This window comes from Eptesicus fuscus, chromosome 22, assembly GCF_027574615.1.
Source record: "Eptesicus fuscus isolate TK198812 chromosome 22, DD_ASM_mEF_20220401, whole genome shotgun sequence".
NCBI lineage: Eukaryota > Metazoa > Chordata > Mammalia > Chiroptera > Vespertilionidae > Eptesicus > Eptesicus fuscus.
The window spans coordinates 16,247,799-16,268,696 of record NC_072494.1 but is presented as its reverse complement, the minus strand read 5'-3'; the positions used below and the strand labels follow the sequence as shown (position 1 = coordinate 16,268,696).

At 58.9% G+C, this 20,898-nt stretch overlaps 1 protein-coding gene across 1 annotated transcript; it reads right to left on the bottom strand.

Moving 5' to 3' along the window:
- Nucleotides 1–650: 650 nt before the first annotated feature.
- LMNA (lamin A/C) lies at nucleotides 651–20,675 on the bottom strand. Its single transcript, XM_008155664.3, has 12 exons — nucleotides 20,105–20,675; nucleotides 7,833–7,989; nucleotides 5,987–6,112; nucleotides 5,542–5,712; nucleotides 5,242–5,367; nucleotides 4,260–4,480; nucleotides 3,940–4,165; nucleotides 3,361–3,468; nucleotides 3,146–3,265; nucleotides 2,560–2,649; nucleotides 1,557–1,826; nucleotides 651–1,275 (listed from the first exon to the last, which is right to left on the bottom strand). Exons 1-12 carry the CDS (start codon nucleotides 20,458–20,460, stop codon nucleotides 1,249–1,251), a joined length of 1,998 nt encoding a protein of 665 aa, XP_008153886.1. The 5' UTR covers nucleotides 20,461–20,675; the 3' UTR covers nucleotides 651–1,248.
- Between the last annotated feature and the right edge of the window lie 223 nt (nucleotides 20,676–20,898).

Here is a 20,898-nt window from a genome sequence, read left to right as displayed (position 1 = left end):
TGTTCACTTCCTCCCCAGCCTGAGCAGAGCATGGCACAAAGGGGCATTATCTGGGTGTTTGCAGTGGGTCCCACTCCCTTCCTGTGGCCTCCCTAGCTTCTGCTCCCCGAGATGTCACCACCCTCAGACTGGGCCCACATGCAGGTGCCCAGTAGGTAGAAGGTGCTGGGTAACTGCTGTGGGATGAAGCGGGGAGCCCCCCAAGTGGTGAGTGCTGCTTATGCCACAGCCTCTGCCCACAGCCGACACTAATGTGTACCCGGGATGCTTGTCCCCCTGGAGCGGGGTGTGTGTGTGGGGTGGGTGTCTGGGCAGCAGTGAACATGAGGATGCTGGTGACTGAGCAACGTTTGTGTGTCTGTCTGTCCCTCAGAACACATGGTGACGCCCGCCAACAAAGACACCACAGCAGACAGGAATAGAAACAACTAGTGTATTGATTTGAGGAGGAGAGAAGGGGTGCAGATGGGGAATGGGGAGCCAAGGGGATCTTTAGTGTTTGCCAAAAACGACTGCCACACACCCTCCACCCCTTCTCACCTTCCTCCTCTGGGTGGGGCCCCACAGGCTCTCACCTGTTCTAGGGAGCCTCCCTTTCCCTTCTCCTTGCGCCCACTTGACCTTGACCTCCAGTGACCAGCAGACCCCAAACGAACCCTTCTTCCCCCTTCCCTTACCGCTCACCTCATTCCCATCTCTTGTCTCATAAAATACAAAAAAAAAAAAAAGCAAGCGCAGCTGGGACCTGGGAGAATCAAGTCACCCTGGGGCTGGGGGCGGGTGTGGGACTCGGCCAGGTCACTGGAAGGACGGGGGCCAGCCCAGGGCCTGGGAAGGTGGCACAGAAGATTGCACAGCTGCCCCCGTGTTCCCGGGGCCCCGGGTGGGGGCTGCAGGCAGGCAGCAAAGCAGGAACTGGGCTCTGTAAAAGCACCCCTCTCCCTGGCTCCTGGAGGAGCCTCTTTGGTTTTAAGGCAGCTATGGAGTTTCCTGAAAGCTGGGAAAATGCAGGACAAACTGAGATAAATGCTTTTTTTTTTTTTTTTGGTTGTGTTCTCCCTTCAGTATAAAACCACCGTAGAAAATAACTTCTCTTAGAAAAAAAAACACAAAACACAGAAGAAAAAAACCAAAGGGGTATTTTTCTTTGGCTTCAAGGCCCCGCCCTGAGGTGCAGGGGTGGGGTGGGCAGGAGGTGAGGAGGAAGCAGCAGGCCCGCGTCCCCGCCTCTGCCTGGCAGGTCCCAGATTACATGATGCTGCAGTTCTGGGCAGCCTAAGAGGGAAGAGAGGACACGTGTGAGCGGCCGTGCCCGGCCATACCTACCCTCCCTCCCTCCTCACCCTCAGCCCCGCCCCGCCCTCCAGTCTGGGGCTCAGACCGGAGGGGCAGGATGCAGGCGTGACTGCAGAGGACCCTGGGCGGCGGCGCCGGGGAGGCTCCCACTCCCCCGGGCTGCGGAAGAGAAGGCTCTCCCCTCACAGGGCCACCCTGCCCTGACCCCCAAGGACCGGGGTCCTCTGTCGGTGGGGTGTGGAGACAAAGAGACAACTCACCTGGGTCCGGGGACTGGAGTTGCCCAGGAGGTAGGAGCGGGCGACCAGGCTGTCCCCGAAGCCGCCACCCCCACTGCCCCCCACACTGCGGTAGCTGCGAGTGACTGTGACACTGGAGGCGGAAGAGCCAGAGGAGATGGATCCGCCCACCTGGGCTCCCGAGCTGCTGGCAGACGCCTTATCGGCCGGCTGCCCGCAAGTCCCGCACAGCACAGTGCGCGAGCGCAGGTTGTACTCAGCGGGGTCCCCCGAGCTGCTGCAGTGGGTTCCCTGAGGAGGGAGACAAGGCTCAGGGGCTCCGGCGGGACGGCGAGTTTGGGACTGACTGCTTAGGCCTAACAACCAGCTCCACGCTCCTGGGGGCTCCCAGCCACCAGGTAGGAAGGTGGGGCTCTGTCCTCAAGGGGCCAGCGGGCAGGCAATAGGGCCTGAGAGGCTGGGCTGGGAGCAGGGGGCGGGGAGGTATGAGAAGGGAGAAGGGTCAGGAAGACTGGAGGACAAGGAACTGGAGTGTGGCTTTGCCTGTCCCAGCTACTCTAAGCTTCAGGGGCAGAGGAGGGAGCGGACAAGCTCGGAGGGCAGCAGGCATGCAAAATCAACCGGAGAGGGTGGGAATGAGAGAGCATGTTCTTGCGAGGAAATGGGGAAGAAAGGACATGCATGCAACAGAAACGGGGGGAGAGAGGCAGGGCTGGGAGCCCCACGTCTGTCCTCCCATCCCCTTCCCCGGAGACAAATCCAGACCGGTGTCCACCGCTCCCATGGGAATACTCCATGGCATCAGCGTTCCCACTCCCTTCTTTACCAGAGTAGGGCACCCAGACACCTGGGCCCCCTGTTCAAGGTACAGGGAGGAGAGAGAAGAAAAGCCAGGGCAGCGAGTGAAGTTCCAAAACATTCTTTAATGAAGAGATTTTTGGCATGGGGAGGCCGGGGGGAGGCTGCCCCGGGCCTGGCGGGCTGCCCCAGTGTGGGCGTGGCCTCAGCGGCGGCTGCCACTCACGTGGTGGTGATGGAGCATGTCATCTCCGTCCTCATCGTCATCGTCCTCAACCACAGTCACTGAGCGCACCAGCTTGCGCATGGCGACCTCCTGTCAGGTACGTGGGACCAGGCCCGAGCGTTAGGGGCGGGGCCAGGGAGGGGTGCGGTGCATCCACCCCCAGGGACCCCCCAAGAAGCTTTCCTGTGCTCTGCCCTTTGTCCAGCCCGCTGCTTACTTGTCTCTCCCCACCACCCCCTGGAGGCGGGGGCGGGCGGGCGGGTGGGGGGGGGTAGTTGGAGCTAAGGAACTGGTTTCTACCCCAGAGAAACAATGTCCAACTGTCTGGGTAGGAAGGTGGTTCTGCCTTTAACAATCCTCCCCGTCTAACGTCCACCACGCAGGCTGATGGCGGGGCATCTTTTGGGTTGCCCCCTGGTGGCGAGTTTGGGGCCTGGGGCTGCACCACAGAGACAGAAGGACGTGGCCCTGAATTGGCTTCCTTGGCTTGGGGGCAAAGGGCTCTCCACCGTCCCTGGGGCGTCCCCTGGAGTGTGGCCCCGAGGGGAGCCTGGCACAGGGCGAGGGCAGCCCACAGCTCGCTCACCTCCCCGTTGGAGTTGATGAGTGCCGTGCGCAGGCTGTTCCCGCAGCCCCAGGTGTTCTGCGCCTTCCACACCAAGTCGGTCGGGGGGCTATGGGTGGCCCCCGCGCCGGCGGCCCAGATCTGGAGGGAGGATCCGGGAAGGGCACTCAGTCCAGTGCACCCATCCTGAGGCCAACCAGTCCCCACCCCCCGACTCCAAACACCCTGCCACTCACCGTCACCACCTGCCCAGCCTTCAGGGTGAACTTCGGTGGGAAGCGGTAGGTCAGCAAGGGGTCATCTCCGTTCTGGCGCTTGATCTGCCAGTTGCCCAAGGACTGGTCCTGCCGGGGAGGGGAGAGGAAGGTGGAGGGTGCTCGTCCGGGCTCCTGGATTTGTACCACTCAAGGGCCCAGACAGGCACACGTGGAGGCCTCTCCCTCCACCTCCCCCACTGCCCTCCCCCTCAAGGCTAACAGCTGCGACCTGTGGGCACTCGGCCACACGAGATACGTTCACCTTCTCCACGACTCAGAGCTAGGGACTATGGTTCATCCCCATTTTACAGATGCGGAGACTGATGCTCACAGGTCTAGAGCTAGCGCGTCGGGGAGATACACACACACACACACACACACACACACACACACACACACACATACACGCGCGCACACACACACACACACGCACGCACGCACACACACACACACACACACACACACACACACGCACACGCACACGCACTGGGTCTGCCTCTCCCCATCCTTCATCCCTCCACCTCTCTGCATCCCCTCACACCCAGCCTGGGCGCCTACCTCGTTGGACTTGTTGCGCAGCCGCACGAACTTGCCTTCCTCGTCCACCTCCTCCACGGCCACGCGCCCGCTGGTGCGAGCGTGCTGCGAGAAGCTGCTGCGGCTCTCGGCGGCCGACTCCAGCTTGCGCTTCTTGGTGATGCTGCCCCCGCCCTGGGTCTGGGACGAGTGGGAGGAGGCGCGGCCGCGGCTGCGCTGCGAGGTGGGGCTGGGGGACAGGCGTAGCCTGGGGAGGGGGAGACAAAGGTGGGGGCCTGGTCAAGGCCGGCCACAGGCCAGAGCGGCCGCGAGCGCCTCCCGCCGCCGGCCGCCCAGCCCACCTCTCCTCCTCGCCCTCCAGGAGTTTGCGGTAGGCGTGGATCTCCATGTCCAGGGCCAGCTTGATGTCCAGCAGCTCCTGGTACTCGTCCAGTTGCTGCTGCATCCTCGCCCGCATTTCCGCCATCTCCCGCTCCTTCTCGGCCAGCAGCCGGCGGCTGGTGTCGCGCTCGCGGGACAGCGAGTCCTCCAGGTCCCGCAGCTTCGCCTCCTTGGCTGCCAGCTGGGTGAGGAAGGCGGGAGCTGGTGAGCTTCCCAGGGCCCCGCGTGTGGATAGGTAAGGGGTGGGGGGCCCCCAGCCACACTCCCCGGGCACGCCAGGCTCCTGTAAGAGACTATCACGGGCTCTAACGTGGCCCGGAAGCTCTTCCCAGGGTCTCCCTGAAACCCCTCGTTCTGAAGGTAGAACCTCTTTCTTCCTGTCACAAATGGCACAGACGACTAGAGTAACCCTGATGCCTTTGTTTGTTAATCCTCCCCGAGGATATTTTTCCCATGGATTTTTAGAGAGACTGGAAGGGAGAGGGGAGAGAGGGAGAGAGGAAAAGAGAGAGAGAGAGAGAGGAAGAGAGAGAAACACTGATGTGCGAGAGACACATCGATCTGTTGCCTCCCGCATGCACCCCTACTGGGCTGGGGATTGCAACCCAGGTATGAGCCCTTTACCAGGAATCGAACCCGAGACCCTTCGGTGCACGGGCCGACGCTCTAACCACTGAGAGCACCGGCCAGAGTGATATCTCACGCGGTCGGCCCCCATTTTCCAATGGGAACAAGGCTCTGAGAAGTGGAGGTCATACAGCTGAGAGAAGAGGTCGTCCAGGAACAGCAAACAGGTCATCTCACTCCAAACCTGTGCCCTTTCTCAGCCTGTGGCCCTGGGAGCATGTTCTGTCCCTTACCGCTCCCCCTCCTCAGGCAGCCCCCCTGGACTTCCACCCTCCGTCCTGCCCGGACTATTGGCCGCTGGGCGAGGGGCCTCACCTGCTTCTGCAGCTGGCTGAGCTGGGCCGAGAGGCTGTCGATGCGGATGCGGGACTGCTGCAGCTCCTCGTGGGCCGCCCCCATCAGGTTGCTGTTCCTCTCGGCTGACTGCCTGGCGTTGTCCAGCTGGAAGGGAGACCCAGGGTCAGGGCGACAGGGAACGGGAGGGAGGGCGGGCCCGGGAAGGGCACCCCGACTGGGGTCACAGGTCCTGGGCACCCTGAGCCCTCCCCCCCATCCACCCGATCCCCTGTGGGACATCCCAGGGCGGGCAGGGCAGGGCTGTGGGCAGGGCAGCACCTTCGCAGAATAGGTCTTCTCCAGCTCCTTCTTGTACTGCTCCACCTGGTCCTCGTGCTGGGCCCGCAGATCCTGCAGGGCGTCCGACAGCCGGCTCTCAAACTCCCGCTGCTTCCCGTTATCGATCTCCACCAGCCGGGTCTCATGGCGGCGCTTGGTCTCACGCAGCTCCTGGAGGGTGAGACACCGAAACCAAATGAGAACGAGGTCCTTAGAGGCTCAGACCCAGGTGACCAAGCTCCCTCCCCAATCCTAACCCGGTGCGTCATTGTCAGCCCCACTTGAACCTGGAGCTGGGTGATGGCCACCCCCCACCCCCATCCCCACCCACTAACTAGTGCAAGGGAGGCAGGCAGGTGAGCTCCGCACGCAGCTGGTCCTCCAGCCCCAGCTCTGGTGTCCGTCGCGCCCAGCCCTGGCCCCGGCCCGAGGGCACAGTGCCCACCTCGCTGTAGATGTTCTTCTGGAAGTCCAGCTCCTCCTTCAGCGTCTGCAGCCTGTTCTCGGCATCAACCCGCCGCAGCATCTCATCCTGAAGTTGCTTCTTGGCCTCACCCAGGGCTGCCTCGAGCTGGAGGAAGGGGGCAGATGTCAGGAAGCTGGAAGGAGGCTGGGGAGCGGGCTGTTCCCGGGGCATCCCTCTATGTGTGTGAAACAGGCCCCGGGGAGTGAGAGCCGGGAAGGCCCACAGAGGTGAGGATATCTCCTCACTCAGAGCAACGACTCTGGGTAGGAACTTGATAAGAAATGAGAGATAGCAACTGCCCGCTCTGGCATAACACAGCAATAGCCATAAAAGCAGTATGTCCCAAATCTGGAGGGAGCAGGAGAGGAGGAACCAAAGTGTGCCAGAGGTGGGTCTGAGGACAGGTGAGTGGGGCCTGGGGAGGGACACTGCGGACTGGGGGGCAGAGAAGAGCATGTGCAAAGGCAGGGAGGTAGGAAGGCACATGTGAACTTCAGGGTCTTCAGGAGGGTCAGTACTACTGACGCCTGAAGGGCGGGGGTCAGGGCGGAATGATGGGAGAGGTGGCCGGCTGGCAGTTTGAGCAGGGAAGCATCTTTGTTAGATTTTCATCTCAGGAAGCGCAGGCTGGCAGGGCAGCTGGGAAGGGCTGGGGGGAAGGGTAGAGCTGGAAGAGGAGACCCCAAGGAGCATGGCCCCTTCTTGGTTTTGTCATCAGCCAGCACCTCCCCGTCCCCCGTGGTGTGCTGTGGTGGTAGGGCCCGGGAGGGGAGGGAGTCCAGGACAGAATCTTGGCAACTGACTAGTGCGGGGCCTGCTCTGAGCAGATGAGGCTGTGACGTTGACAAGAAGCCAGCTTTTTAAATAGTTTCCTAGATGGTAACGTGAGAAATTAGAGGATGAACTAGACAGCAGTGTTTTGAAAGTAAAGACCAGCCCTGGTGGAGTAGCTCAGTCAGTCAGAGCTCCGTTCAGATACACTGAGGTTCAATCCCTCGTCAAGACACATACAAGAAACGACCAATAAATGCATAAATAAGTGGAACAATACATCAATGTTTCTCTCTCTCCCTCAAATCAACAAATAAAATTTTTTAAAAAAGAAAAGAAAGTAGCCCTAGCCGGTTTGGCTCAGTGGATAAGAGCGTTGGCCTGCGGACTGAAGGGTCCCGAGTTCGATTCTGATCAAGGGCACATGCCTGGGTTTTGGGCTCAATACCAACAGGGGGCATGCAGGAGGCAGCTGATCAATGATTCTCTCTCATCATTGATGTTTCTATCTCTTTCCCTCTCCCTTCCTTTCTGAAATCAATAAAAATATATTTAAAAATAAATAAACTAATGATTAAAATTCTGTGGCACACCAAAAAAAAAAATCTTATAAAAAAATAAAAAGAAAGTAAAGACCACCATATATACATGCCAATCATGAAGGACATGTGTCCTATGTGTGGTTAACCATCAGCTCCCTGACTATGGGTTCTGTGGATGGTCTACACGCCTCTCCTGTCTCCAAGAGAGGTTGCAGCTCTTTATAAGGAGGCCAAACCAGGAGCAGGAGGAAATCCAAGGCCAAGCATAGTTCACTGCGACGTCAAATGGGAATGCTTATGGAGTATTTTAAATTCACTCTGCTAGATACCATGGGCAGCAAAGAGAGAGGAAATATGGTCTGGAAGGGGTGAAATGGTGCTAGGACAGGTGCGTGGCTCTGAGGCTGGGATAGGCCAGATCAGCCACCCCCAGAGAGCAACTGGGATAGAAGAATGAGTGTGCATTTGTTTGGGGTCCGGGGGTCATGGGCAGGCCCGGAGCGTGGTCTCACCTTGGCCACTTGCCCCCGCAGGTCGTGCAGCTCGCTCTCCAGCGTGCGCTTCTCGCTGAGAGCAGTGCTCAGCGCAGCCTCCTTGGAGTTGAGCAGAGCCTCCAGGTCCTTGAGGCGGGCCTGGGCGGCCATCAGGTCTCCCTCCTTTTTGGTATTGCTAAAGAAGCAAGGAAGAATACGTTTAAGGGGAGGAGTCTGTGTCCCTAGAGAGAGCCAGGTGAGAGAGAGAGAGAGAGAGAGAGAGAGAGAGAGAGAGAGAGAGAGAGAGAGAGAGAGGTCACTTCCCCAGAGGTCAGCTGTGGGGCCTGGCTCTGCTATCCCTCCAATTGCCAGCAGAGGGCATCCTGGGATTTGGTTTGTTGGCCTCTGCCTGCCTGTGAGGCTGGACTCCCACTTCCTCCAAAGTCCCCCAAACCCCTCTCCTGCTTCTCCACCCTTCCCATGACTCAGTGCTCAGGAACGTGCCTGGGGCCAAGGGCAAAGCTGGATCCCGTGAGATGAATGCATATGCTTTTCCCTTTCTCCCCTCCTCCCCAAAGAAACAGGGCCACCTTTGTCTCTCCCCCCTTCCCACGCTGGGGCCTTAACCTTCTCCTCCCGGACGCCACCCACCTTCCATCCAGCCAAGCCTCCCCCGCAGCAAGGACCCCGACGCCCAGCCCTGAGGTCTGTGCATCCCTCCTGGTTCTCAGTTTGTGCCCTGAAGGTGCCAGTCACCCTCCTCTAGTCCCTGTGACACTCTGGGGACTGGGGACTACGCCTGGTTAGAACTCAGGGAGGCCTGGGATGAGGACAACCAGGCGAGGTATGAACGCTTCCCTTTCTCAGACTCAGTCTGGGTCCCGTGATCTGGGCAGAGCACGGGGCTCCCGGCCTCCCTCCTCTGGGCCTCCTCAGAGCCCGAGAGAATGCGGGTCCCTATGGTCCAACCATGAGCCTCAGCATCTGGCTCCAGATATGACCTCCCCGCCCCTCAAGGCAGGTAAAGCCTCAGCTAGAACCGAGCCAACAGGTTGCCTCTGTACCCTGCTCCCCTTTCTGGGCCCCTGATTATTTTTGCTGGATAGTGAACTGGAAAAAATAGAGGGGTCCTATTTTCTTAAAAAAAATCCTGGGGAATCCAAGGACTCTCCAGATGTTCTGCTCCTTTCACCGATGTCTGCTGAAAGGAAGGATTCATACCCAGGGGGTGGGGGAGAGGCCAAGGGCCGGGTCCCGGCTGCCATCTGTAACCCATCAGGCCTTCCGCACAAACCCACCGCAGCAGATGGAAAAAAGAAAACCAGACGTAGGCAGGGGGAAAATATTCTGTCCTGGAAAGGGGGAAAGCGGCCCCGCCCACATTCTTCTCCTGCCACAAAAGCGCTAAGTAAGCTCCGCAACAATTCACTGCGAAGCCGGAGGGGGAGGCCAGACTGGAGGCCGCGCTGGAGGGAGAGGCCAGGACCCAGGCAGCATTCTGCCACCTTCGCAGATCCAAGCAGGAGTCACTTCCCCTTCCCCTGGGCTGCACTGGGCGGGGCCCGGGGACGTCCAGACAGGCCCGGGAAGGATGTGAACCCCTGGGGGGAGCACCCCAGCCTGCATGCTTGCTCCTGTCGAGGCCTCTGGCCACACCTCACAACAAGCTGCTTAATGCCCCAGTGTCTGTCTCCTGTGAAAGGAGGCCCTCCCAGAACCGGAGGAGGAGGTCTCCCCTCCTCCGTCTCAGCCTGAAAAGCTAAAAATAAAGTCAAAACCCAGCTCAGGTTTTGGCCGCCATCCGGCCCAGCCCCTGGCTGGGAGCACAGCCCCAACTTTCCATGACTTCAGAACTTTTCCGAAGCCGAGGCGGCTGTAGGGGGAGGAGGGAGAGAGAAGAAAAACCGCTGGTGAAGTGAAGACGCGGCAGACAGATTCCGAGGGCCTTGACCTGACTCCAAGGCTGGCCGGGGCTTCCCAGAAGTGGCCTCTCTACCCTGCGGGCCAACAGCTGCCGCTGGCCGTGCTGGGAGCTCTCGGGGTGCAGACAACTAGAAGGAGTTTAGAGTGGGTTCAGCTCAACCCCCTCCTTTTACAGAAAGGGAAACTGGGGCACAGAGGAGGAAGGTCCAAGGTCCAGTGTCAAGCACTGCAAGCCGCAGCGGGGACGGGGTCCAGGAGGGCTCCCCCTCGCTGCTTTCTAAGCCCTGGGCCTAGGGAGAGTGGAGCTGGCGGGAGGGGGGGGGGGCACATGCCTGAGCTGGGGAAGCAGGAAAGAGGATGCCTGCAGAAGACACCTCCAGGGCATCTCTTCCTAGTCCTGCTCCCTCACCTCAGACTCCAGCAGCGCAGCTCCAGTTCCCCTGGGAAATGCCCTTCCGGTGGCAGACCTGACCCAGGAAAGCAGAGGTGCAGAGCCAGGCCCCCTGGCAGCTTACAGGTGAGCCACGGCAAGCATTTTCCCTTCAGTCTGACCCCTGCTCTTCCTACTGCTCCCAAAGGCAGGGTGGTTATCGTCACAATAATATCTAACAGCAAACACATATCGAGCTGGTTATGTACCCGGCGCTGCTCTAAAGAGTTCCCTGTTCACCCAGCCTTCACATGGCATGGCACGGGCCTGGGGCAGGACACGGTAGATGCTGTTACTGGGTGATGGAGGAAACTGAGGCACGGAGAGCTGAGTCCCGGGTCCTGAAGCAAGTCAGTTCACAGTTGGTGGCTGCGCTGCTTCAGCGCCTGCCACAAAATAATGGCCCCCAGGAAATTAAGGGGCTCGTTCCCGTGCCGTCCTGGAGAATTGGATGATCGCCCGAGTCAGGTGCCATGAAAGGACCAAGGCCCACCCGGCAGAGGAGGAGAACCGTGAGCCGAGAGGGAAATGAGGAAGGGCCTCTGTGGTTTCCTCAGCGGGGCCCGGGGAGCTCCCGGCGGCGGGGAAGAAGCCGCTATCACTCATGGCTCATGACTCAGACCCGGGAGCTCTGTGGTGAGGAGCCACACGCACGCCCTCCTCCCCAGGCCTGCCCGCCCACCAGCCCCCAGAGCCATTTCCGAGCTAGTTGGGGTCTTCAGATCCAGCCCAGACCCCAGACAGACACTGGCCAGGGACTCGGCCCCAGAGCGGCGGTGCCGCCGGTGCTGGAGCCCGCTGGGGGTTGGCAGTGGGAGAACTGGGCACGTGCCGTCCCACGCCGGTTGGCAGGGGGACAGGGTGGGGCAGGCAAGGGGAGCTGGGAAGGGTGGGAACCAGGGGCTCTGCACTGACTCATCCTCAGGCAGACAATACCCGGGCAGGGGTCGGGAAATCCTCTAGTGCTCACAGGGGAGACCCTGGCTCTGCCCGTGTCCTGCCCCAGGCCCCATGCCATGCCAGGGCAGGGGCGACGCTCTCCCTCGCATCCGCCAGGTTCCCCAAGCACAGGAGTGGCTCCATCCCAGGGGCCTCGTGAGGCAAGAGGGGCTGGGCAGCCTGTTGCTGACTCTTCCCACAGCTGGCAAATCTGAGCTCGGCAGGAGGGCGGAGAGCGGGGTAGAGAAGGGCAGGGGTGCGGGGAGGAAGAGCATGAGGTAGAAAGGAGAGCCGAGAGCGGGCTGGCCCGGCCCAGGGCTTGGGGCCCACGAGGCTGAGGCTGGCCAGGCCTCTGCGGGTCAGGGCTCTGGGGCTGCTTTTGGGGAAGAAAGGAGCCCAGCATAGCTAAGGGGCTGGGTGGGCACGGGGCCCAGCGTGACCCACCCGCTGAGTCACCCTCTTCAGCCGAGCTCGGATGCCAGATATGGAAGCCGGGGCCTACCGCAGGCCTGTTTGGGCCTGGTTGCTGGGAGCAACTTGCTAGGCCCCCAGGGAGGGCCCCCATTTCCTCCCCTGGGCTGAGGGGAGCAGAGACCAGGGCTGGGACTAAAATAAGAAGTGGGAGCACCCATCCCAGGCCCCTGCAGGCCCCACCTCAGCCCCTCAGCCTCACCAGCCAATGGAGTTCCCCATGACTGAAGGGAGACCCTGGAGACGTGGGGAGAGGAGAGGCAGGGTAGGGGAGCAAGGGTCTCGAAGCCCCGGGGCATTTCCTGTCTCACAGGAAAGGGCGCCCCCTGTGGCTGGGCAGGGCGTGCTGGCCCTCCTGGCTCAGGAACAGTGCTCTCCTGCCCTCCCAGGTGTCTAAACCTGTGGCCAGGCTGTCTTCCTGCCCAGTGATGGGATGGGGCAGCGCCTGGGGCCACCCCAGCCTGCCTGCCCGTTCCTCCTCCTCCTTTTCCCTTTGTCCCAGCAACCCCTCCCACTGGACATACCCCTTCCCTCCCTCCATCTGTCTATCCAAATCCAGCCCCAACCTGGAGCCCGCCTTAGCCCTGCCAGTCCCCCCAACCCCCCATCCTCTTCCCAAATGTGTTCATCTGTTGTTTTACCTGTTGATTTATTCTCTTTCCACTTACACTGCATCTCTGGGGCTTTTTCCCTATGTCCCCTGACGCCCTGACACTAGGGGGGTTCATACGTATGCTCAAGGCTTCTAGAGGGACCTCTCCCCGGGCCAACTCCTGCACTTTGACAGATGGGAAACTAAGGCCTAGAAAGGGGGCGGCTCAGACCCCAAAAACCTGCCCACCCGGTCACCTGAGGACACTCACAGCAGATGGACGGGACACAGACAGTGGCATCATGCATGCAGGGGGCGCAGAGGCACAGGGAGGAGAGGGAGACAGAGGCCTAGTGAAGCAGCCCTCCCACGTCACGCCGCACATGGTGTGCAAAGCCACGAGGGTGGCACCCTCCCTCCAGAAGGAACCACTGCTTGGTTTCGTGGCCCGCCTGTGGGTCTGGCCTCACTCTCGGGGAACCGCAGGGTGTGGGCAGGCTGGGACATCTGGCTTCCCCGCTCTGGGGAGGCGGCCTTCCATAGAGGAACTGAGGGGAAGGTGTTCCAGGGACAGAGAAGCCCCTGGAGGCTTCCTCAAACCCCACCCTGTGAGCGCCTAGTGTCTTTCACACCCAGAGAAGTATATGGTAGGCCCCCCAGGCTGGCCCCCTCACTCCCGACGCCCCACCCGGGCACAGGCACCCACAGCAGGCACAGCTCTGCTTCCACATGCCTCTCTCTTGGGTGTCACCCCCGCCACACATGCTCGGTGTCTGAGCCCCATCAGATCTCCTTCCAGAGCCGCCAGGCTCTCAGCTGTCCTGCCCCCAAACAAAGCCGGCTCTTCATTCCAGAGGGAGGGCTGCGAGGAGGGAACCAGTGGGGAGGAGGGGGGCAGGAGGCCTGCTGACATGTTCAGACACTGGGCCTGGCCGGGGGCCCAGCCTGAGTCACAGCTGCTGAGGATATCAACGTGGCACCGTACAGAGCAAGAGAAGCCCGCAGCCACGGGCCCGGGCGCGGGGGCCTGGGCCACAGGAGGCTGGCTCCCTGACCCACCGCTCCCTCCAGGTCCCCGGCCAGACTCCACGTTCCTTCTCCTGGCCTTTCTCTACGGAAACCATTCCTGTGTTGTCACAAAAATGCAGGGGCGAGGTCTGGGGACAGACGAGAGGTGGGGGCATGGAGGGAGGAGGGATGGCCTAGGAAGAGAGAGAACTTCTTGGGGAGTGGGAGGGAGGGAGGCCACGGGCCAAAGGCAGGGACAGTTAGGAGATCCCCACGAGAAGGTGCCTGAGCAGTCCCTTCTTAGGACATATTGGCCTTCCATCCGCCTTGGCCAGTGTGGCTCAGTTGGTTGGCGCGTTGTCCAGTAGACCGAAAGGTCGCTGGTTCGATTCCTGTCAGGGCACATACCGAGGTTGCGGTTGGATCTCTGGTTGGGGCACATATGGGAGGCAACAGATCAGTATGTTTCTCACATTGATGTTTCTCTCTCTCTCTCTCTTCTATCTCTCTCTTTCAAAATCAATAAAAACGTATCTTCAGGTAAGGCTTTAAAACAAACAAACCCCATCATGGTAATTAGCCCTGACAACAGTGGGAGGGGTGGGAGCAGCACCCCAAGATCAAGAAAGGAGGTGGGGGCTGGCGCCATCTGATTTTCCAGATGACCTAACCAAAAAAAAAAAAAAAAAGAAGAAGAAGAAGGTGGGGTAGACCTAGGAGTTCCGGTCACACTGCATTCCTGCTCCGGCCTGGGGAGATGCAGCTCTCTCCCCACCCAGCAGAGGGAGGCAGCGTGAGTGCTTTGGGAGGAAGGGGGCCTTGGCAATCCCAAACTGCCTCCTCTCAACGGCCCAGGACTGGGCCCCTCAAAATGAAGGGTCTCCAGCTCCCCTGAGCCCGCCTGGAAAGAACTCATCGGTCCTATTCCCTTCCACGCGTCTCCCATCAGATTCAGACTCATCCCTCTCGCTGCTGCTCAGCAAAAACACCCATGGTCGTTCTCAAAAAAGGCTGCCCCTCGGCCTTTCCTTTGGCTGGAGAAGCTCAGGGTCTCCTCCCCACTCTCTGCTCTGCCCTCTACTGTGACTCAGCTCCTCTGCTGGGCCTGGGATCCCAGCCAGAATTATTCCTGGCTTCACAGGCGGGACTCGGGCTTCCTCTCCCACTAAGGGTCGGGGAGCACCCCCCTCCAGCCCTGTCTCCTTCCCAAACTATACCTTCCCTCTTGAAGGATTGTTTAGGGCCAAGGCCTCACAGCCCAGCCTCAGGTCGGGGGAGCCAAAAATGGGTACAGGAAGGGTAGAAGGTGGGCTTCTCAAGGTCACCTTGCACCTCCCTCTGGCTCCAGACACACAATGTCTAATCCTGGTCCGCTGTAAGGTAACAGCCCTGCCTTTCTTTCCCTGGGCCTCCTCTCCCTCCCGCCTACCCCCAACACATGTCAATGGGACTCGCCCTCTCCTTCTACATGATACAGCCCTTCCCACTGTCCTGAAGGGAGAGGCACCGAACACGAAGTATCCTTTCCCACTAGCAATGAAGACAAAGCATAAGCCAAGAGTGTAATGTCATCATTCACACATTTTTGGGGGGCGAAGAAAGAGGCACGTATTTTTAATTCCACAGACTGTAGGAAATATTTCTATGGAGAATAGCATTGGCCATTTCATTATATTTGATTTTAATATTTACAGCTTGGTGTTTAGAAGGCTGTTTTCTCACTTTGTGGGTCATTGTACTACTGTGAAACCTGAGGGATCCCTGGAGACCTGCCCGCACCCCTTTCTTTTAGAGCTAAGGAGATCCAGAGAAGGGAGGTGATTTGCTCAAGGGCACACCGCAATTTAGTGACAGGGCTCAGCCTAGAACTAAGGACACCAAGGGCCAGGGCTGCTTCAACTCCCTCACACGACTTTGTTGGTGGACCCCCGTGCGTCTTGTTCAGGGCTGAGACTGCAACCTCCCCGGAGACAGCTCCAAGAATATTCGAGCTCGGCCTGGGTCACCTTCAGTACAAAGGGGGCTAGGCGGTAGGAATGGGATAAACTGTTCTAGCGTGTGGGCCTCTGAGCCAGACCCGATCTTGGCCGCTACAGCTGCTAGAGGTGGTAAGGGGCTGGCGGGGGGGGGGGGGGGGGGGGGGGGGAGGGGGGAGAGATGGGGGAGGAGAGCAGAGGGCACAGTTGGTAGGTGAAGGCCTCTCCTACCAGTTGTCCCCCCAGCTGTCTCTGGCTTCAGCCCTGACACTGAGCTACTGAAACACTGGGGGTGGGTCTGGGAGTGGGGGCAGTGGGCACATCCCAAACAAGAGCAAGTCTCAGACTCCTGAAGGCCAGGGGAAGTGCCAGCCAAAGGCATCGACTGTGGGAAGGCAATCAGGGGCCCTGGTAGGAATTGTTGTCTCTTGTTTCTCCTGGGCTCCTTAAGTTCTGCTCCACCCCAGGGTTAGCTGTACCTTCTTCTTTTCCTTTGAATCAGAATGTGGAGCGGGGGAGAGGGGCAGAGATAACATCAGGAGGCTCCCTCAAGTGAGGACTGAGGCCCAGGTATACCCAAAGGCCTCCATGAAAAGGGCACATCCTACCCGGCCATCATGGCTCAGTGGTTGAGCATCATCCTAGGAACCAGGAGGTCACGGTTTGATTCCTGGTCAGGGCACATGCCTGGGTTGGGTTGTGGGCTCGATCTCCAATGGGGGCATGCAGGAGGCAGCCAATCAATGATTCTCTCCCATCACTGATGTTTCTATCTCTCTCTTCCTTTCTGAAATATATATATCTTTTTTTTTTTTTAAGGGCATATCCTTCCTCTGGTCCAGGTAGACAATTCCCATGACAAGTCCCAAAACAGAAATCATTAGCCTCCTGATCCATGGCCTGGCAAGGTAGGTCCTGGGTCATTCAGGCTGGGGCAAAGGCTGTTATTAAGTGTTAACAGGCTCTGACATAAGAGAACCAAGATGGCGGCATAGGTAAAATGCCACCTCCCACAACCACATCAAAATTACAACTAAAATACAGAACCACCATCATTCAGAACCACCTGAAATCTGGCTGAATGGAAGTCCTACAACTAGAGAAGAAGAAAGCACACTGATACTGAAACTTTGCAGACCAGAAGAGAATGGCAAGAAATATCCCAAGTGATGAATAGCAAGGACCTACAACCAAGATTACTCTACCCAGCAAAGCTATCTATCATTTAGAATTGAAGATCAGATAAAGAGTTTCACAGACAAGAAAAAGCTAAAGGAGAGTTCATCACCAATAACCCAGCACTACATGAAATGTTGAAGGGTGTTCTTTAAGAAGAGGAAGAAGAAAGAAGGAAGAAAAAGAAAAAATATGAACAATAAAATGGCAATAAATACATATCTATCAACAATTGAATCTAAAAATAAAAATAAATGAACAAGAAATCCAATGAACAAAATAAACTGATGAATAAAATAGAATCAGAGGCATGGAAATATGGAACAGAATGATGAATCTCAGAGGGAAGGGGGGTTGGGTGCTGGGATGAGATTAACCAAAGACCTTATATACATATATGCATTACCTACGGACACATAGACAACAGGATGGTGAAGGCCTGGGGTGGAGCGGGAGGGAGCCGGGCGGAGGGGGACTATGGGGGGCCGGGGGGAGAGGGATATCTGTAATACTCTCAATAAAGTGCTAACAGGCCCTGGCAGAATAGCAGAGCATTGAGGTCCCAGAGCAAAATCTCCAGACTCCATCCCATTCCCCGCTCCTGACCCTCCAACCTGTTCCCTAAGCTAGAGGAGTACGGTTGAATGGTATGATCACTCAACGAGAAGGCAGACCTGGACTTGTGCTCAAGCCCTAACGTGTCCCTCCCCTGCTGTGTGACATGGGACCTCTCTGGCCTTGGCTATTCTTGTCCTGATGAGAGCTCTGAAGACGATGAGCCTGCACCTCCCCGCCTGTCCCCACTGAGGTGGGCAATCCAGGAAGTTGTCGAGTGCACGGGCCTCGTCTGGATGGAAGCAGCACTTCTGCTTTGCGGGCCTGGGATATCCCCACTTCTGACTCAGCCTTCCTCCTCCAGTTCCGCTTGGGAAGGCACAGACCCCGGCACTGTCCTGCGCCCAAGCTCATAACTCCAGAACCACTTGTGCACACTGTCTGCCCGGAGCCCTGGTTCCAGACCTCCACCAAGAGGTCCTAAGGGAGAAGGCAGGAAAGGATCCCAGGGTGTTGTGGGGAGTAGGGAGCAGGAGGTTGGGATGGAGATGCAGACATTCAGGCCCCCATCCCTCCCTTGAAGACATCTGCTGTCTCCCGCAGTCTCTTGTAAAGCCACCGGGGTGGGAGGGCGGGGGGGGGGGGGGCAGCACATGAGTCATCTACCCAGCTGTCCTGCCTAGGGTGGGGCCCAGCTCCAAGTCTGGACCCCAGGCAGGCCTTCCCTGGTGCTTTCAATCTCCTTCTCCCTGGACTTAGGCTCCAGAAGAAAAGAATGTGTGTGTGTGTGTGTGTGTGTGTGTGTGTTGGAGGGGAAGGAGGAGAGGAGTGTTTCTGCTTGGAGCCTATAACCCAACTCAGCAAGAGAGCCTGACGCCCGGGGGTGATCCACAGGATCTTACAGGTGGCTCTGCATCCCAGCCCAAAGCCTGACCCTGAACTCTGAGCTCTAATTAAACATTAAACCAGACAACACCATCTCTTTAAGCTTTAGTGGGAGGAGTTAGGACAATGCCTTTCCTCCTCTCCCAAATCTTCATTTGACGCTTCTCTACCTCACCCTGAGTACAGCAGACACAAAAGGGAGCAGCAGATCCTAGCTCCTCCCACTGGGGACATAGAAGGGGATTGTCACCCCATTCTGAGCCCCCTTTGTCTCCACCCTGCTGTCCACCAGCCTGGGATCCAGATGTGCAAACCCACCCCCTTTTCCCGGAAGCCCAGGCAGGATCAGTGGGCGAGAAGAGAGTCAGGTGGCTAAATATAACAAGTACACACACCACCCGCACCCCTGCCCCACGTGCGCACACCTCCCTCTGGTGTCCCAGGCCTGGACAGCTGCAGCAGGAGGCAGAGGAGACAGACTGGTGCTGCCGGGTTAGCAGAAACTCCACTTGTCCCATTTCCCGATCAGCGTCAACCCCAGAAAAAGGTCTGCAAAAATGCCCTTCACAGGGATCTGCAACGGGGGCTGTGGTGGTTGAGTGGACAGAACACCGACATTCTCCAGGACTCCTGTCTCCCCTGCTAACTAAACAGTTCACATCTCTAGTGGGAAACAAAAACCAAAAAACCAGGAGTGATCCCTTTCAACAGAAAGAAAACTCAGCCTCTCTCTCCACACAACTTCCATCTACTCTTCACTAGAGGACGGATCTGCCATACCCACCATACTTGGGACTGGGGCTAGTAAAGTGGTGGAAAGAATACAGAAGGGGTAGAGACTTAAGAGCAAGAGTCTGGAGATGAGGCAAAGGGAGAGGGGAACGGAGCTCAAACCGTAGTCCCCCCTGCTCTCAGCCCAGGCATCTTCAAGCCCCTTTAGAGCTCTCTTTACCTCTCTTTTTACGATTTTTTAGAGAGAAAGGAAGGGAGAGGAAGGGGAAAGAGAAACATCAATGTGAGCGCCAAACATGGATCAGCTGCCTCCTGCACTTGGCCTACTGGGGACAGAGCTGAAACCCCGGCGTGTGCCCTGACCTGGAATCTAACCTGCAACCTTCGGTGCACAGGACAACGCCCAGCCACCTGAGTCATCCTGTCCGGCCGCGTTAGAGCTCTTCAGTTTGAGCTTCATGGAGAAACGGGCAACAGAGGGGAGGAAACCAAACTCCTGGGGGCTGAACGACGGCCTAAACCTCCAGGCTCCAAAGGCCTTTTGATTAAAGAGGGTGGAGTCGAGTAGGGTGGGGTGGGGTGGGGCAGGGATGGGGCAGGTAGGAGTGGCCTGAAGCTCCCAACGGCTGGATTTCAAAAATGTCACTGTATTCCAGCAATTTATTAAGGCAGGGATCCAAAAAGGCAGTGGCTAAGAGTTCCGGCCAAAGTAAAGACCGCTCGGCTGGGCTGGGAAAATGAAAGTGGCTCACTCCGCGGAGGGAGGCAGAGAGGGACACAGCCCTAAACCAGACCAGACACCGGGCAGAGAGGGCCCTGGGAGGCTGGGGGGAGCCATCAGACCTAGGCATAACACAGCTTCCCGAGGTGGAGCCTCTGCCCTCCGTCTCCCTCCCTCCCTCCCTTGCATTCCAGGCCAAGCAGGCCAAGGGCTGTGGGAGCTGCGGGGGAGCCGCTCTCCTGGAGCTGGCCGGTGGGCCTGTCAGGGCCCAGGGAAAGTCCCAGACACGCAGGAAGGAAGGATAACTTCCCAGCTCTTAGAAAGAACCCCAGGCAGGGCCAGTGCCAAGAGGGGTACCCACATGCCCCTGCAGGGGGAAGAGGGGTCACTCTGCCTTAGTGACCTCTCCCCAGCACCACTGGACATCTGCCAGCTTGGGAGTTCCGTCTTAATGGTCATCATGTGTTTAGAGGCCAGTCTGGGCAAAACTGGCACTGTGCCAAGCCCGCCAAGAAAGTTCTAACAGGCCCCTTTCACCCACTCCGATGTGTCCTGGGGTGCCCAGATCTCTCAGACCAGGCAGGGTCAGTTCTGCTTTGCTCAAGCCCCTACCCCAGGCTCCAGATGGCTGGAAACCTGACCCTGATTGAACGTGGGCCTGCCACCAGTCCCTACTTGGCCCTGATGTCCCCACCATTCCTTATACACCCCACCCTCTCCCAGAGACCCCTCCCTTATCTGTCCTATCCAGGCGACTTCCCTTGGCACTGCCAGGCACCCGCAGGGGGCAGTTCGGAGGGAGGAGACTCTATGGCATCGTTATCAGCCGCCTGGGGCCGAGCAGGGGTGACCAGCCGGCCCGCATGCCGTCACCTGGGCCCGCCGCCACCTGGGCGCACTCACCGCGCTTTGAGCTCCTTAAACTCTTCCCGCACTTTGCTCAGCTCCAGCTGCAGGCGGGCGCGCTCCTTGGCCACCGAGTCGAGGGTTTTGCGGGCATCGCCGAGCTCGGCCTCGTAGGCGGCCTTGATGCCGGACACCTCGCGGCTGACCACCTCCTCAGACTCGGTGATGCGAAGGCGCAGACCTGCGTTCTCCGTCTCCAGCGAGCGCACACGGTCGATGTAGACCGCCAACCGGTCGTTGAGCTCCTGCAGGTCCTCCTTCTCCTGCAGCCGGGTGATTCGGGTGGGCGACAGAGGAGTGGAGCTGGCCTGCGCCCCGCTACGGGTGGCGCGCCGCTGGGACGGGGTCTCCATGGCCGGCAGGGTGGCAGCGCTGCCCGCAGGGCAGGGGTCCCGGGAAGGGCACGGGGCTCCGGCGGAAGGATAGAGACGGCTCGGGGTTGGAGCGCACCGGCCGGCTGGCTCTCGGCTCGCTCCTGGCAGACGTGGAGATCTGGGCTGGGCGCTGTCAGATCTGGGACTCGGGTTGGCTGGAGAGGCTGCGGCGCTCCCGCGAACACTGAGTCACCGGCGTCCGGGCAAAGGCTCTAATAGGTCCTGGGAATGGGAGGAGGAGCCACTGCTCTTAAAGGGGCCGTCGCAAACCCACCGGGGTGGGGGCGGGAGGGGTGAACAGGGGAAAGGACCGCCCAGCCTTGGCGGAGTCGCGCCCCACCCTCTCCCGCGCACCCCACTGTGCCAGGAGCTTTGCTGAAGCTCCCATCTTGGTTCCTCAACCCTCCTACAGTCTCA

Bases quoted from the DNA above. Each gene is read 5' to 3' on its own strand.
- LMNA (XM_008155664.3), bottom strand. From the start codon at position 20,460: ATGGAGACCCCGTCCCAGCGGCGCGCCACCCGTAGCGGGGCGCAGGCC. The intron at 2,650-3,145 runs GTGAGCGAGCTG...CGTACCTGACAG, and splicing joins TCATCAACTCCAACGGGGAG to GAGGTCGCCATGCGCAAGCT. The intron at 1,276-1,556 runs GTGAGTTGTCTC...CTTCCCTCTTAG, and splicing joins ACTCCAGTCCCCGGACCCAG to GCTGCCCAGAACTGCAGCAT.